Below are 11834 nucleotides of genomic sequence, written 5' to 3'. Positions count from 1 at the left end.
ATGCTTTCACGCGTGCAAAGTGATGTGGCTCTTGAAATGACCAAATCATCGGAAACGCTCCGTGTCCTATTCCTCCCTAGACTTCTCGTCTTGTCCCCGTCCTGACTGACGTGGCTGGGGCCATGTTTGCGTGGGAGTTATGTACGTGCAATCGGGGACTCCCCAAAACATTTAAAATGTTCAGGTGGAGGGGCCTCTCACATGCCACGTGGCGTCCACGCGGCAAGTGAGTAACTTTCGGGGAGCGGTCTCTCGGCACGGCAAACATTCAGTCCAAGTTCGAGCCGCACAGGGAAAAAGATGCGGGCAAGACGGAAACAGAGGTGAGAAGACCGAGTAATTTGACTGATGATAGAAAGGGTATATCCGTAATTGAAGCTCCCGCTTTTTCAAAATCTCAATTGCACGCCGAAAAGTGCGGATTTGGCGAGAATTAATTGCTTGGGTGCCCGGCTTTACCCCTCGGCCCTCTGATCGGACAAACTGGTCAGTCCAACGAGTACGTCCTCGATACCCGCAAACAACAAGCGATCGGCCAACGTCACCACCGCCTTGCACGTCCGAGGAGCAGCTGTTCCCCTTCGTTTCCTACTCGGGGATTCCCATTTCCGTGAGGAGGGTCTTGACTGTAAGCTTTCTTCTTCTCCGAGCCCTTTTACTGTTTAACCGAACGATTCTGTTGTTGTTGGGGTTAAATGTCTCTCCATTTCAACTTGTGTAGGAGGGTTTTGTTTGTTGTGCAGGTATCTGTTGGATCTTGGTTGGCGAGGATGAAGCTTCCCAGTTTCGTAAGTCTCCGGTGGTTTGAAGTTTTTTTGTTCTTGTAGTCTTCTTCGTTCCAAGAATATTTCCATTGGCATTTTGAGAGACTGGGGTAGCTGTTAAATCATGTTTATCTCTCAGCCTGGTGTCCGTAATATATTTTCTCTGGCAATGAAGGGCCAACTTTTTGGATTTGGCAAATGATTACTCCAATTTGAAGAGGATGTGCTTAGGTTTTATTTTATTTTATTTTATTTTATTTGTTCGTCAGTGGATCTCTGATCTTTGTTTTTTATAATGTTTACCCAATGGTTAGTGGAAAACGACTATTATTTGATTGCGAAGTAAAAGTATAGGGTTTTATTTGATATTTTTTGCGTTATTTATTGCTTTAGCAACAAAAGATTTTAAAAGTAAGAAAAGATTGCTTTAGCCTGAAGCTGTCTAATCTTTTCTCACAGAGACCGCTGCTGACAGATCCTGCAATTAAGAGAGCATACATATGCAGATTATCTCTTGTGGCTTCTTTTTTCTGCATAGCTCTACTTGTTGGAAGTCCATCGTTGATTAATCATTATAAGCACGTATGTTTCTTTTTTCACACTTTTACCTGGTATTATTAGTAACTACAGTAGTTTACCTGTCAGTTAAGTGTCCGTCTTGATATAAATTGGGTACAATTGTATTTTCTTCTTCACATGCAGCCTCTAATGTTCATCTCTTTTTCTATTTTATTACTCATTTTTTCCCAATAACAACAGTCACATGGTACCCGTTTGTCTTGGAACTGTTGTAGCATTAATGTATAAAAGTAATACATGTGGATACATTGTATATATATGCAGAGAGTATCATCAGGATGGAGAACGACAGCATCTCTGCACGATGCAAAAATGATATCCTGCAAGGTTATATTTTTTTCGCATATTGCTTGCTTTATAAATCTATCATATGCCATTCTTTTTGGTTATCTTTTAGCAGTTGTGTTGATTAACTGTGTATTTCATGTTACAACTACAGATCCAATGCAAACCATCTGGAAGTGAACCATTGCCGGAAGGTATAATCAGAAGAACTTCAAACCTAGAAATGCGGCCAATTTGCGGCTTATCACAATCTTCAAAGACAAAGGTAAATGAACTTGTCCCATAGTTACTAAATACGGACTGAAACATTCAACTTACATGGATTGTGTATTTTAGTTAGCAACTAGTCTCAGTCAGCTTCAACATGGTGTTAATTTACAGACGTTAAGTGTTTGATGGTTTTGTGCATTTTTATTGAAAACTATCAACATAATTGATTGAAATTGAAATCATATAACGACTTCTGTAGTTTTAATGTGTTGGACAAGGCAGAGTGGATCACATGTGGCTGACTGAATTTTGGAGCTTTCGAAGTTTTCATGGGGTTCACTTTTGCTGAATTTGTAACTCCAAAGTGCAGGATGGTGTCATAAATTACACATGCAACTGTGTGCTGGAAGTTGATGGCTTGAAGTCACCACAATGTGCTTCATCTTATACTGTTTGTATTGTTGGCATGACTTTATATTATTTAAGTAAGCTCTTGATTGACACACATCCAATGTAAGTTTGTTCAAATTTCAACTGCTATTTTCTTAAATCTTAAAGCTAGTTGTTGGACTTCATAAACGAATCACATAGCAGTCGTTTGGCCTTTATTTCAAGACAAACGAAGGATACAATATGCTAATATTGATGCTGCTTAAGAAACTTGAGTAGTGCATTTAATTTTTACCACATCTTTACTTCTCGTTTTGAATTGAGGTCTATCAGTAGTATGTCCTTGTGACCTGTTATTTATGGAGCAAAATCAATCAATTTCAGGAGCACCAGTATTATTTTAACTGGAACAGTATCAAAAAATGTTAACAACTCCGTGGACTTACCCTCCTATTTAATTGTATTGCTAACCTCAGGGCTCTACATTTTAAAGTTAATTAGGCTGACTTTCCTTTTCATTGATTTCTAATTTTATCAGAATGAATAGGAGAAGAAACATCTGGATGAGGTGATAGTAGCCTTTTATTTCTTGTTAAATGTCTAGCATTTGCTTTGTGTTTCCAATGTTAAACCGTGCTTTGTTTCTCCGGAGTTAAACTCTAGCACTTTCTTTGTGTTTTCAACGTTGTAATTCTTGTATTGTATATCATTTTATGGTCAATCTACTTTCAGTAAATGTAATTTGACCCTGGATAGCATTATACATTATACTGAAAAGAATCTGCACCTGTGTTGAACCAGGAAACTAAACGAGCATCCAGAAGTTTATTAGCCATGGCTGTTGGAATAAAGCAAAAAGAAGTTGTGAATCAAATTGTTGAGAAGGTAGAGGTGAACTGTTCACTCATGTTATTATCTAGCTACTGCTAGCTCAACAGCTTATTTTGTCTGATTTTTGGTTTTTTTGTCAGTTCTCTTCCAGTAAATTTACAGTAATGCTTTTTCATTATGATGGTGTTGTTGATGAATGGAGAGACTTACGATGGAGTGACAACACCATACATGTATCTGCAATCAATCAGACTAAATGGTACTGCTGATGAACTCAGTTGCTTGCAAGTATTAATCAGGTCTTTATTGTTTAGGCAGCTGTACAATGATCTAGACCATGTTTGACTAACATATGTGCAACAGGTGGTTTGCCAAGCGCTTCTTACATCCAGATATTGTTGCAGAGTATGATTATATATTTCTTTGGGATGAGGATCTTAGAGTCGAACATTTTCATTCTCAACGGTATGAGCATTTATCTTGTTGATGTATCACCAATATTTGTTCGAAGGACCTTAAGTTGCTTTTTTAATTCAACTTCCCCATGCTGTCACGAACTTAGCTGGTTTTACCTAAGTCGTGCGGAACCCTTGCGTGTCCATCCGCAAAGGTCAGCCTCCCCGAAGCCTCCCATTATCCCTTAGGACCAACAAAAGAGAGAACGGGTTAGAGAGAACGCCTCAATCGGGATCCACAAGCAAACATCTCTGAAAAATACTTCATAGACAATGCAAATTACAAACAAACTTTACAAGCTCTGAATAGTTGCACAACAAAGGGTAAAATGGTCCATTATAGACCAAAAATCTCTCACATGTATCCACATGACACAACCTTTATTTACAAGCCTAAAGAGGCCACCAACCTAACTAAAATGAGATTATTAAGCCTTCTACATGTTGTACCAGGTATGAACATGCCAAAAGACACGGACATACATGAGCATTACATCAAACATCTTGTTTAGAAGTTTGTCTGTGACATTCTCCCCCACTTATTCCTTCGACGTCCTCGTTGAAGCCTTTGTTGATACTGCAACTCCTCGCCTTTGCTGAGTCTTCAATCTTCTGCTCCTGCTATAATGCGCCTCTTGGCTCTCAGCTGCTCTCCGTTGCTATTGTTGAGTAATCAAACCTTTGATCCGCCATGCTGCTTCAACTCACCAATGACTCTGACTCTGGTGTGGGGTTGGCTGAGTTGTGTTGATCCTTGTTGATTCCTACGGATCCCCCAGATAAAGGAAAAGACCATCCTTACTGTGCCAGTCTCTCAAAATTCCTCATGCTGCTTGAACTGGGTGGATGCTTGTTGGAGCTTTAACGAGCATCGTCTCGCAAACTTCTAAAGTTTTGGGTCCTTCCTCCACAAAATTTGCTCATTGACTATTCTTTCACTTAGTTGTCACATCCAAGTAGGTTCGCATCACTTCCGCTTTCGATTGGCATTTCGTTGGGAAATGAAGCGGACAATCTACTCTCAGTAGCACTGATCACCGTTGGTGAGGATTTGACAACTATTGTCTTTCATTATCTTTGAAGGGTCTTTGAACTTGTGCAGAGCTCTTCTGCTGGATAGATAAGAGAATTGGGGTACTTGGTTTCGCCCATTCTCTTAAGAGTTGAGAAGACAAAGGTTACTTGACTTCGCCCGCCTCCTCGAGGTTGTACTTCATGCATCGAGCTGTTTACTGGCCTTTGCCTGCTCTTTGCTCACACTTCTTAAGCACTTGAAGTGTTTGCACTCCTTGCATTGAGTTAGCTACTGTGATTCACCTTCTCAATGCCATCGAACTTCTCGAATGCGGGAAGTTTTCACCCCAACTTGGAGTAATTCTCTAATAGATGAGGTCGCCTCTGGGATTGTACCGTCTTCTCCATCAACCTTGCCGCCTACTCCCCTGAGTAGCGAAGGTACAGTACCACGTACTGCATGCTTCGTTCCTTGGTCGTGCACTCTTGCATGACCCGAAGTCCTTCACTTTCGGCTATCTTGATGAGAAACTTGTTGACACCGGTCTTACGAAGTTTCTTGGCCTCTGCCCTTCAGCCTTGTCTCGGTACTTGGAGATTGCTTCTACATGCTCCACCTCCTCGGCCCCTTTCACGACCAAGCGCTCTCCCTCCATGAGAGCAAGGGATCAATGACTTTCACGGAAGTCCCGCCTCTGCGGTACCATGACGCTGCCATGCCCATGGCCCTACTATCCGTCGCCTCGCATCTGCATCCCTTTTCTTCACGATCAGTAGATATATCTCCGTGGCACTCCTCTGAGTCCACCTACATTCTAACTGATGCTTGATTTTGGGTAGCTAAGTCCCTCTGGACTCGTCGTCGCTTCCTCGCCCCTTTCGACCCCCTGCTTCAACACCTCTGTGTTCTCCAAGCAGTCTGTTTGGTCGATAGAAAGACATACTGCAACTCCTATGCATGGCCTCTGCCATCACGTTGTAGGGTTTGCACCGATTCTGTTCTCCTTAGCTTCCTTGGTAGCAACATTCGCTTACTTGACCTTGTCCTCTGACTTGTCGGGCTCCCTTAAGCGAATATAAGCTCTGGAGCAGTCCAACTCTCCAGCTGCTTCGATCATACCTCTGCATGATCAAGTCCCTCCCATGGAACTCACTGGTACTTGCATTCGAACTTTTTCCTTGGTGGAACACAGCCCCCATATGCTGATGACCAAGATTTTCATCCGATGCAAAATTCGATGCACGCACGGAAGACCCGCCTCTGCGGTACCATGGCCTTCGCTCCTTGAATCCATAGCCCTTCTTGCCGTCGTGTTGTTCACCAAAGTGGAGCTTCCAGTAGCTCCCGATCATACCTCCATATGATCTAGTCCCTCACGGGACTAGATCGTGTGTATCGCATTTGCCACGAACTGTTCCACCACGATCTGCTGCACCATGTCGTCTCCTGGTGATATCTCTATTGCATTCTGATCCTTGTGGAATAAACTCGAATTGTGGTCCCTCCATGTGTGGCCTCTGCCAATACATCGCAGGGTCACTTCCACCTTCGATTTTGTTCTTCCTTTGGCAATCGACCTTCATCCACCCACTCTTGGGTCACACCTAGATGAAGCACCGCTCTAGGACAGTCCGTCGCCTAGTAGCTCCTGAAGTCCACCGACTTCACTGTAGTTTGTGCACCATTGTTTAGATCCTGGGCCTCTGCCCCTACCAGTACAATCTCCGCTGCGCACCGCTTCCTTCATGGCAACTTGAATGGCAACACTGTGGCATATTCTTCAAGAGTACCCACCTCTGAGTCCTCTTGCCCCGTGCTAAGGCCTTCTGAACCCAATTTCGCCTCCGCAAATTGAGTCGCCTTAGTTCCTCCATCAAATGCTTCTCCGAGATAAGATGCATGTGCCCAGAAGCTCCTTTCGTCTTTGGCACTATGCAAGATGAGTCCACTCCGTCAGAATGAAGGACCCATGGAACAACATGATTCTACTCTTGCCTTTGCAAGAGTTCATGTCCTTGACCTCTGTCTAAGGAAAGCATTGTGCCTCCGCTCCATATTCCAACTTCTATGCTGGTTCCCTTCATGCGGCTTGGGTACTTCGCCAAGTTACACCCAAGTTGCTCCGCTCCTCGTTTTTGCATTGAGTCGATGGTGGCCCTCGCGCCCACCATTCCACGGGTCAGCCTTCCCTTGAGTCCGATCTCCATATCGACTCTAAGTGTGCCTTCATTTGGGTTGCTTTAGGTCGCTCCCCCACTTAATCTCGCAATGTATCCACCAATGCATTCTCTCGAGCGAGATCATGCGACAACTCCTCGCCGCTTGCTCAGTCCATTGAGCTTCGTGGAGTTGTTGTTTGTCGAGGTACTCCTCCTCAACATGTGAGGTCCGTCCCATATGATTCTCCCTCTGGAGAGCCAAGACTTATCCCTCCTGGATAACTGTCATGTTGGAGCAACATCTCTCTTCGTTTCGGAGACCACCATCCCCTTGGACTACTCCGATCTGCTGAACAAACTGTGCATTGTTCTGCCTCCTGCAAACGCACTTGCTAGATTGCGACTCCACGTCAATACAGCCCCCGCTGCACCACTCAAGGCCTAGCAACATGCTGAACTTGTTGCATACTTCAGCCTCCTACGGACGTATCCTTCACATGCCGAAGATAAAGTTTCAATGCTCCATAGCGCCGAGTTTCGGTCGCCTTGGGATGGCCACGAACATTCCATCATCCGCATACAAGCCCATGCATGAGTACCGAATTCTTTGAGTTAGCAATTCCCCTCACCTCTGTGAGCTTTGCACAACTCTTTCGATCGCTGAGCAACTCATTCCACCTTGCATGGTCTCATCCTTTACCAAGCGCCTCGCTTGTCTTGAGCACCATCAAGTATAGTTGTCAACGTTGAGCCGTAGCTCAAACTCAACCATCCCAACCTTTGTGCGCTCCGCATTCTTCCAAGCTTGCCTGTTCTCATGGTGCCTATTGTGCGAAGGGTTGGCCATTCCTCTGAATGTCAATGTCAGATGCCCGCTCCTCCGAGCGACTCCTTTTCTCTACATCTCCATGCCCGTTTTCCCCCAAACGGTCGTGCGTGTGCTGACTGCCCTCAACGCAGCCCCGCTAGGTCTCCCACGTTTGCATGCTAAGTGTTTTTATGAGTGCTTGTCCCGCTCTGATACTATCTGTCACGGACTTAGCTGGTTTTGCCTAAGTCGTGCGGCACCCTTGCGTGTCCGTCCGCAAAGGTCAACCTCCCCGAAGCCTCCCATTATCCCTTAGGACCAACAAAAGAGAGAACGGGTTAGAGAGAACGCCTCAATTGGGATCTACAAGCAAACATCTCTGAAAAATACTTCATAGACAATGCAAATTACAAACAGACTTTACAAGCTCTGAATAGTTGCACAACAAAGGGTAAAATGGTCCATTACAGATCGAAAATCTCTCACACGTGTCCACATGACACAACCTTTATTTACAAGCCTAAAGAGGCCACCAACCTAACTAAAATGAGATTATTAAGCCTTCGACCGCCCCTCTACATGCTGTACAAGGCATGAATATGCCAAAAGACACGGACATACATGAGCATTATATCAAACATCTTGTTTAGAAGTTTGTCCGTGACAATGCGGACTGAGAATTGCTAGATGATGAAGAGCTAAACTATCTAATTTGTCATGTAGCTGTACTATGGTTTTAACTCTGTAATTCAGTGCTTTTTTTCATGAGAATGTTGTACATATTTCTTGTAAATACTACTTAAATTTGCTAGTCGCTTATTAGCAATAATTTCATGAACTTTCCACCAAATTTATGAGATTGTTCATTGGAACTTTCATCTATTTTTTATATCTTTTAAGCCAAAAAAGAACCAATATTGTTGTCCTTTTTTATATTCTGCGAAGCTGAATGACATAATGTCTTTGTCAAAATTTTCACTTAAATATGAGCTTTTAAAAAAATATTTATTAAACTTATGCAGTTATATATCCATTATTGATAAGGAAGGGCTGGAGGTATCACAACCTGCATTGGACACCAGTAAATCAGAAGTTCATCATCAAATAACTGCACGTGGGAGGAAAGGAAATGTACACAGGTCTCGTATGTGTAATTTTGTTAGCAGCATCTTGAAATGTCCATGATTAACTTATGCATAGTTTGAATAAAATGGTGCCTTTGTCATTGACACCTTTTTCGGGGATGGGGGGTGGGCAAATTTACTAATCTATCAAAGACATTTCTACTTGTCATTAACAGAAGAGTTTACAAGGTAAAAAGTAGCGGAGGATGTTATGAGAATAGTACTGCACCTCCATGCACAGGGTGAGAATTTTTAACCCTTTACTAGTTGATTGGATAAGACTCTCCTAAACGTGCATTGTTTCACTACTTTTTTATTAAATGCTTCTGGCTTTTTGGTTCCTGTTGTTCTTGTTTACCTGTATGAACTATAATACTTGAGTTTACTGTTTTATCTTTTTGTCATACTTTTCAAATTCAGATTCAAGTTTTCTGTCTGCAATAATTGATAATCGGAAAATCTTTACAGGTGGGTAGAAATGATGGCTCCTGTGTTCTCAAGAACTTCATGGCGCTGTGTGTGGAATATGATCCAGGTCTGCTTCAATGACATGCTATCAATATACTAGTATCCCTGATGTCACAAGATGATCAAATTGAGCCCTTATTTTAGTGTGATCCTTTGGCAGAATGATTTGATTCATGCATGGGGATTAGACATGAAACTTGGATACTGTGTTCAGGTACTCATCATCCATAGTGATAGCTTTTGTAATTTTTTTTAATATCTAACATTATTATACAGGGTGATAGGAGTAAGAACATTGGGGTGGTTGATAGCGAATATATAGTTCATATGGGAATCCCAACACTTGGGGGTTCTGATGAGAACAAGGTATGGTGATACATTTTCTCTGGTTGTGCATACTTTTGAGAAAGTTTTAGCATGCATGAAGTTTAATATTGATATCACACCCTCCATCCAATTTAAATTGATTATGCAGTAGTTTTTTCATGTCTGTCAGACTATTTTTTGACATGGAGAACATAAACTAGGTGTTCATCCTAACTTGCAAATATTGTCTATTAAGGCTTATGGTGCTACCTTCTTGCCACTTGATAGTCATGAATAATTGATTTCTATATAAACATGCATACATTAGTCTCTTTATTTAATTAATTCTTACAGCTCAGATGTTGGTCTCTTTTTCTTAATCATATGCACTGATCATTTCCTTAGTGCTAGAGACATGGTATGCAGGTTGCATGTGTCATATATGGACTTTAAGATCTTTTTGAAATTTGTTCTTTGATCAGTGTGACTAAAATGTCTATTAATGTTCATTTTGCAACCAAAGTATCCTCTAATTCGCAGCACACACATGCTCTATTAAGTCCACATTTCAGTTTGCACCTAATCGGCATTATTGTCTTTCTCAGCCAAATGCAGAAACAAGTAGCCCACCCTCTGAGTCAGAGCAGCCTTACTTAGGAACAATGGTAGATTTTTATCCCTTTAGTTCACATTCTGACTACTAGAGTAACTAATTGCACACATAATTTTGCAGGTGCCTTCTGGATCATCCAGCTACAATGATAGATCCGCTGTAAGTGTTTCCTATCTCTGATTTATTCATTCAGTGCCCAGCTTTTTCTGTAGATTAAGTTGTTTGTTTTGTTGCTCTGAATTTTTGGGCTAGCTACCATTCATGAACTCTTGATGCATCTTAAGATCTTGCTGATAATAGTTATTAAATCTGAAAAAAATTATTTTTGTAATGATTTGAATACAGCTGCTGTTTTTTGGAGACTAGAGATAATTTTCCATTTGGACTTTGGATTGCAGTCAAAAATGCCCAAAGTACCAAAGCTGCAGTTTTGAAAGTTTTCATCATGAGATTTTCCAGTAGGGTGCTAAATGATCAATTTTCTCACATGTTCCAATCCTTCAAAACTAACAAGTTGCTGAGAAATTGTTTCTCTTTTGTTATTGGTAATAATAATGTGATATGTGCTTGTTGCTACATTACTTGATATGTCTTTATTTTCTTGAGACATAAACTGATTTAAAAACCTTGACTCACAATTGCAAATTTCTCTGCGAAGATTCTAAAATTTCAGCATGTTTTAATGTTTTTGGATAGCTTGTATATGTACAAAATCCCTAACATTCTTTCCCTTTTTTCTCTGATATAGTCCTGAACTTTTTACTTCTATTTCCCCCTAAATACGAACTTGTTGTCTCTACTATGAATCTTGTCACTCTTCTTAACTGCATTATTCATTGGCCGACATTTTTTGCTAGATACGGCGCCAGTCTTATGCTGAACTAATGATTTTCCAAAGAAGATGGAAAAGAGCAGTGGCTAAGGATGAGTGCTGGATTGATCCATACCCTGAGCCTATCAAGAACATCAGCAAATAAAGGAAAATATTCTTCTTGCAGACTTTTTGTGAAAGATTAGTCTGACATGATTTTATCTTTTTAGATGTGTATAAACAGTATATTTTCAGAATATATATGTACACACACATCAATATGTATATCGGAGAATTAAGTGTTGTTGCATTAAAGATAGTTTACCTACTTAAATACTTCATGTGATCTGCATTCATTCAACATGAGCCATCATCATTTTCAAAGTGTTTCTCTGAGATGTTTTTCTCTTATCCACATTCTTTAATAGTTCATCTGCAAGCCTTTGACTTGTTTATTGACACTTTTTGACCCTAAATTTGGGTTTGAAGGAATGTAAACCAACCAACCAATCTGATGTTGATGAATCTGACCAAATTCTCAACAGATGTTCTGGCCATTGAGGATTTCATGTATGATTGATGTGGCAAAATGACAGCCATTTAAAAGATCAATCATCTGAGTTCTCCACTATCATTGCAATAGAAAGGTACCCCTATGATTGTGCTACATCAAGCAGCTGAGACACCACAGTATCAAAGGGTAGGCAAGAAAACTAATACCAACGTTTTTCACTTCTCTTCAGAAAAGGTGGAAGGTAAATTTAGTTGTCAGCAACATGACTTGTTAATGGTGTAGCTCACCAATGATCCTTGAGAAACGTGGTACCTAAACTTGATCGGGTGATATATTTTGGTCTTTCGTTGAGAGATCGTACTAAGAATCAAAATTTCCTTTTCAATAAGATATGTGTGGACAGTCCTCATGCAATAGAACTTAAGAAGAATCATGTTCACCTATATCTCCAAGGTATAATCTTATTGTAATATCTGATATTTTCTTTTTACAGTAAAAAGAA

General features: G+C 41.1%; 1 protein-coding gene across 2 annotated transcripts; it reads left to right on the top strand.

Annotated features, from left to right (window-relative positions):
* Window positions 1-339: 339 nt before the first annotated feature.
* On the top strand, window positions 340-10991 carry LOC135676185 (uncharacterized). 2 transcript variants are annotated; one of them, XM_065187079.1, is made up of 16 exons: window positions 340-628; window positions 744-788; window positions 1224-1346; window positions 1608-1670; window positions 1783-1893; window positions 3030-3113; window positions 3200-3318; window positions 3423-3524; window positions 8519-8635; window positions 8797-8862; window positions 9089-9155; window positions 9249-9302; window positions 9365-9454; window positions 10000-10059; window positions 10128-10166; window positions 10865-10991. In XM_065187079.1, exons 2-16 carry the CDS (start codon window positions 771-773, stop codon window positions 10982-10984), a joined length of 1233 nt encoding a protein of 410 aa, XP_065043151.1. In that variant the 5' UTR covers window positions 340-628; window positions 744-770; the 3' UTR covers window positions 10985-10991. The 2 variants fall into 2 exon arrangements, with proteins under 2 accessions (XP_065043151.1, XP_065043150.1); XM_065187078.1 differs by having other exon boundaries at window positions 345-628; window positions 722-788.
* Window positions 10992-11834: the final 843 nt, after the last annotated feature.

The sequence above is a fragment of the Musa acuminata genome, chromosome BXJ1-6 (genome assembly GCF_036884655.1).
Source record: "Musa acuminata AAA Group cultivar baxijiao chromosome BXJ1-6, Cavendish_Baxijiao_AAA, whole genome shotgun sequence".
NCBI classification, from domain to species: Eukaryota; Viridiplantae; Streptophyta; class Magnoliopsida; order Zingiberales; family Musaceae; genus Musa; species Musa acuminata.
Note: the sequence above shows the minus strand (reverse complement) of the source record. Positions and strands in the feature narration are given on the sequence as shown.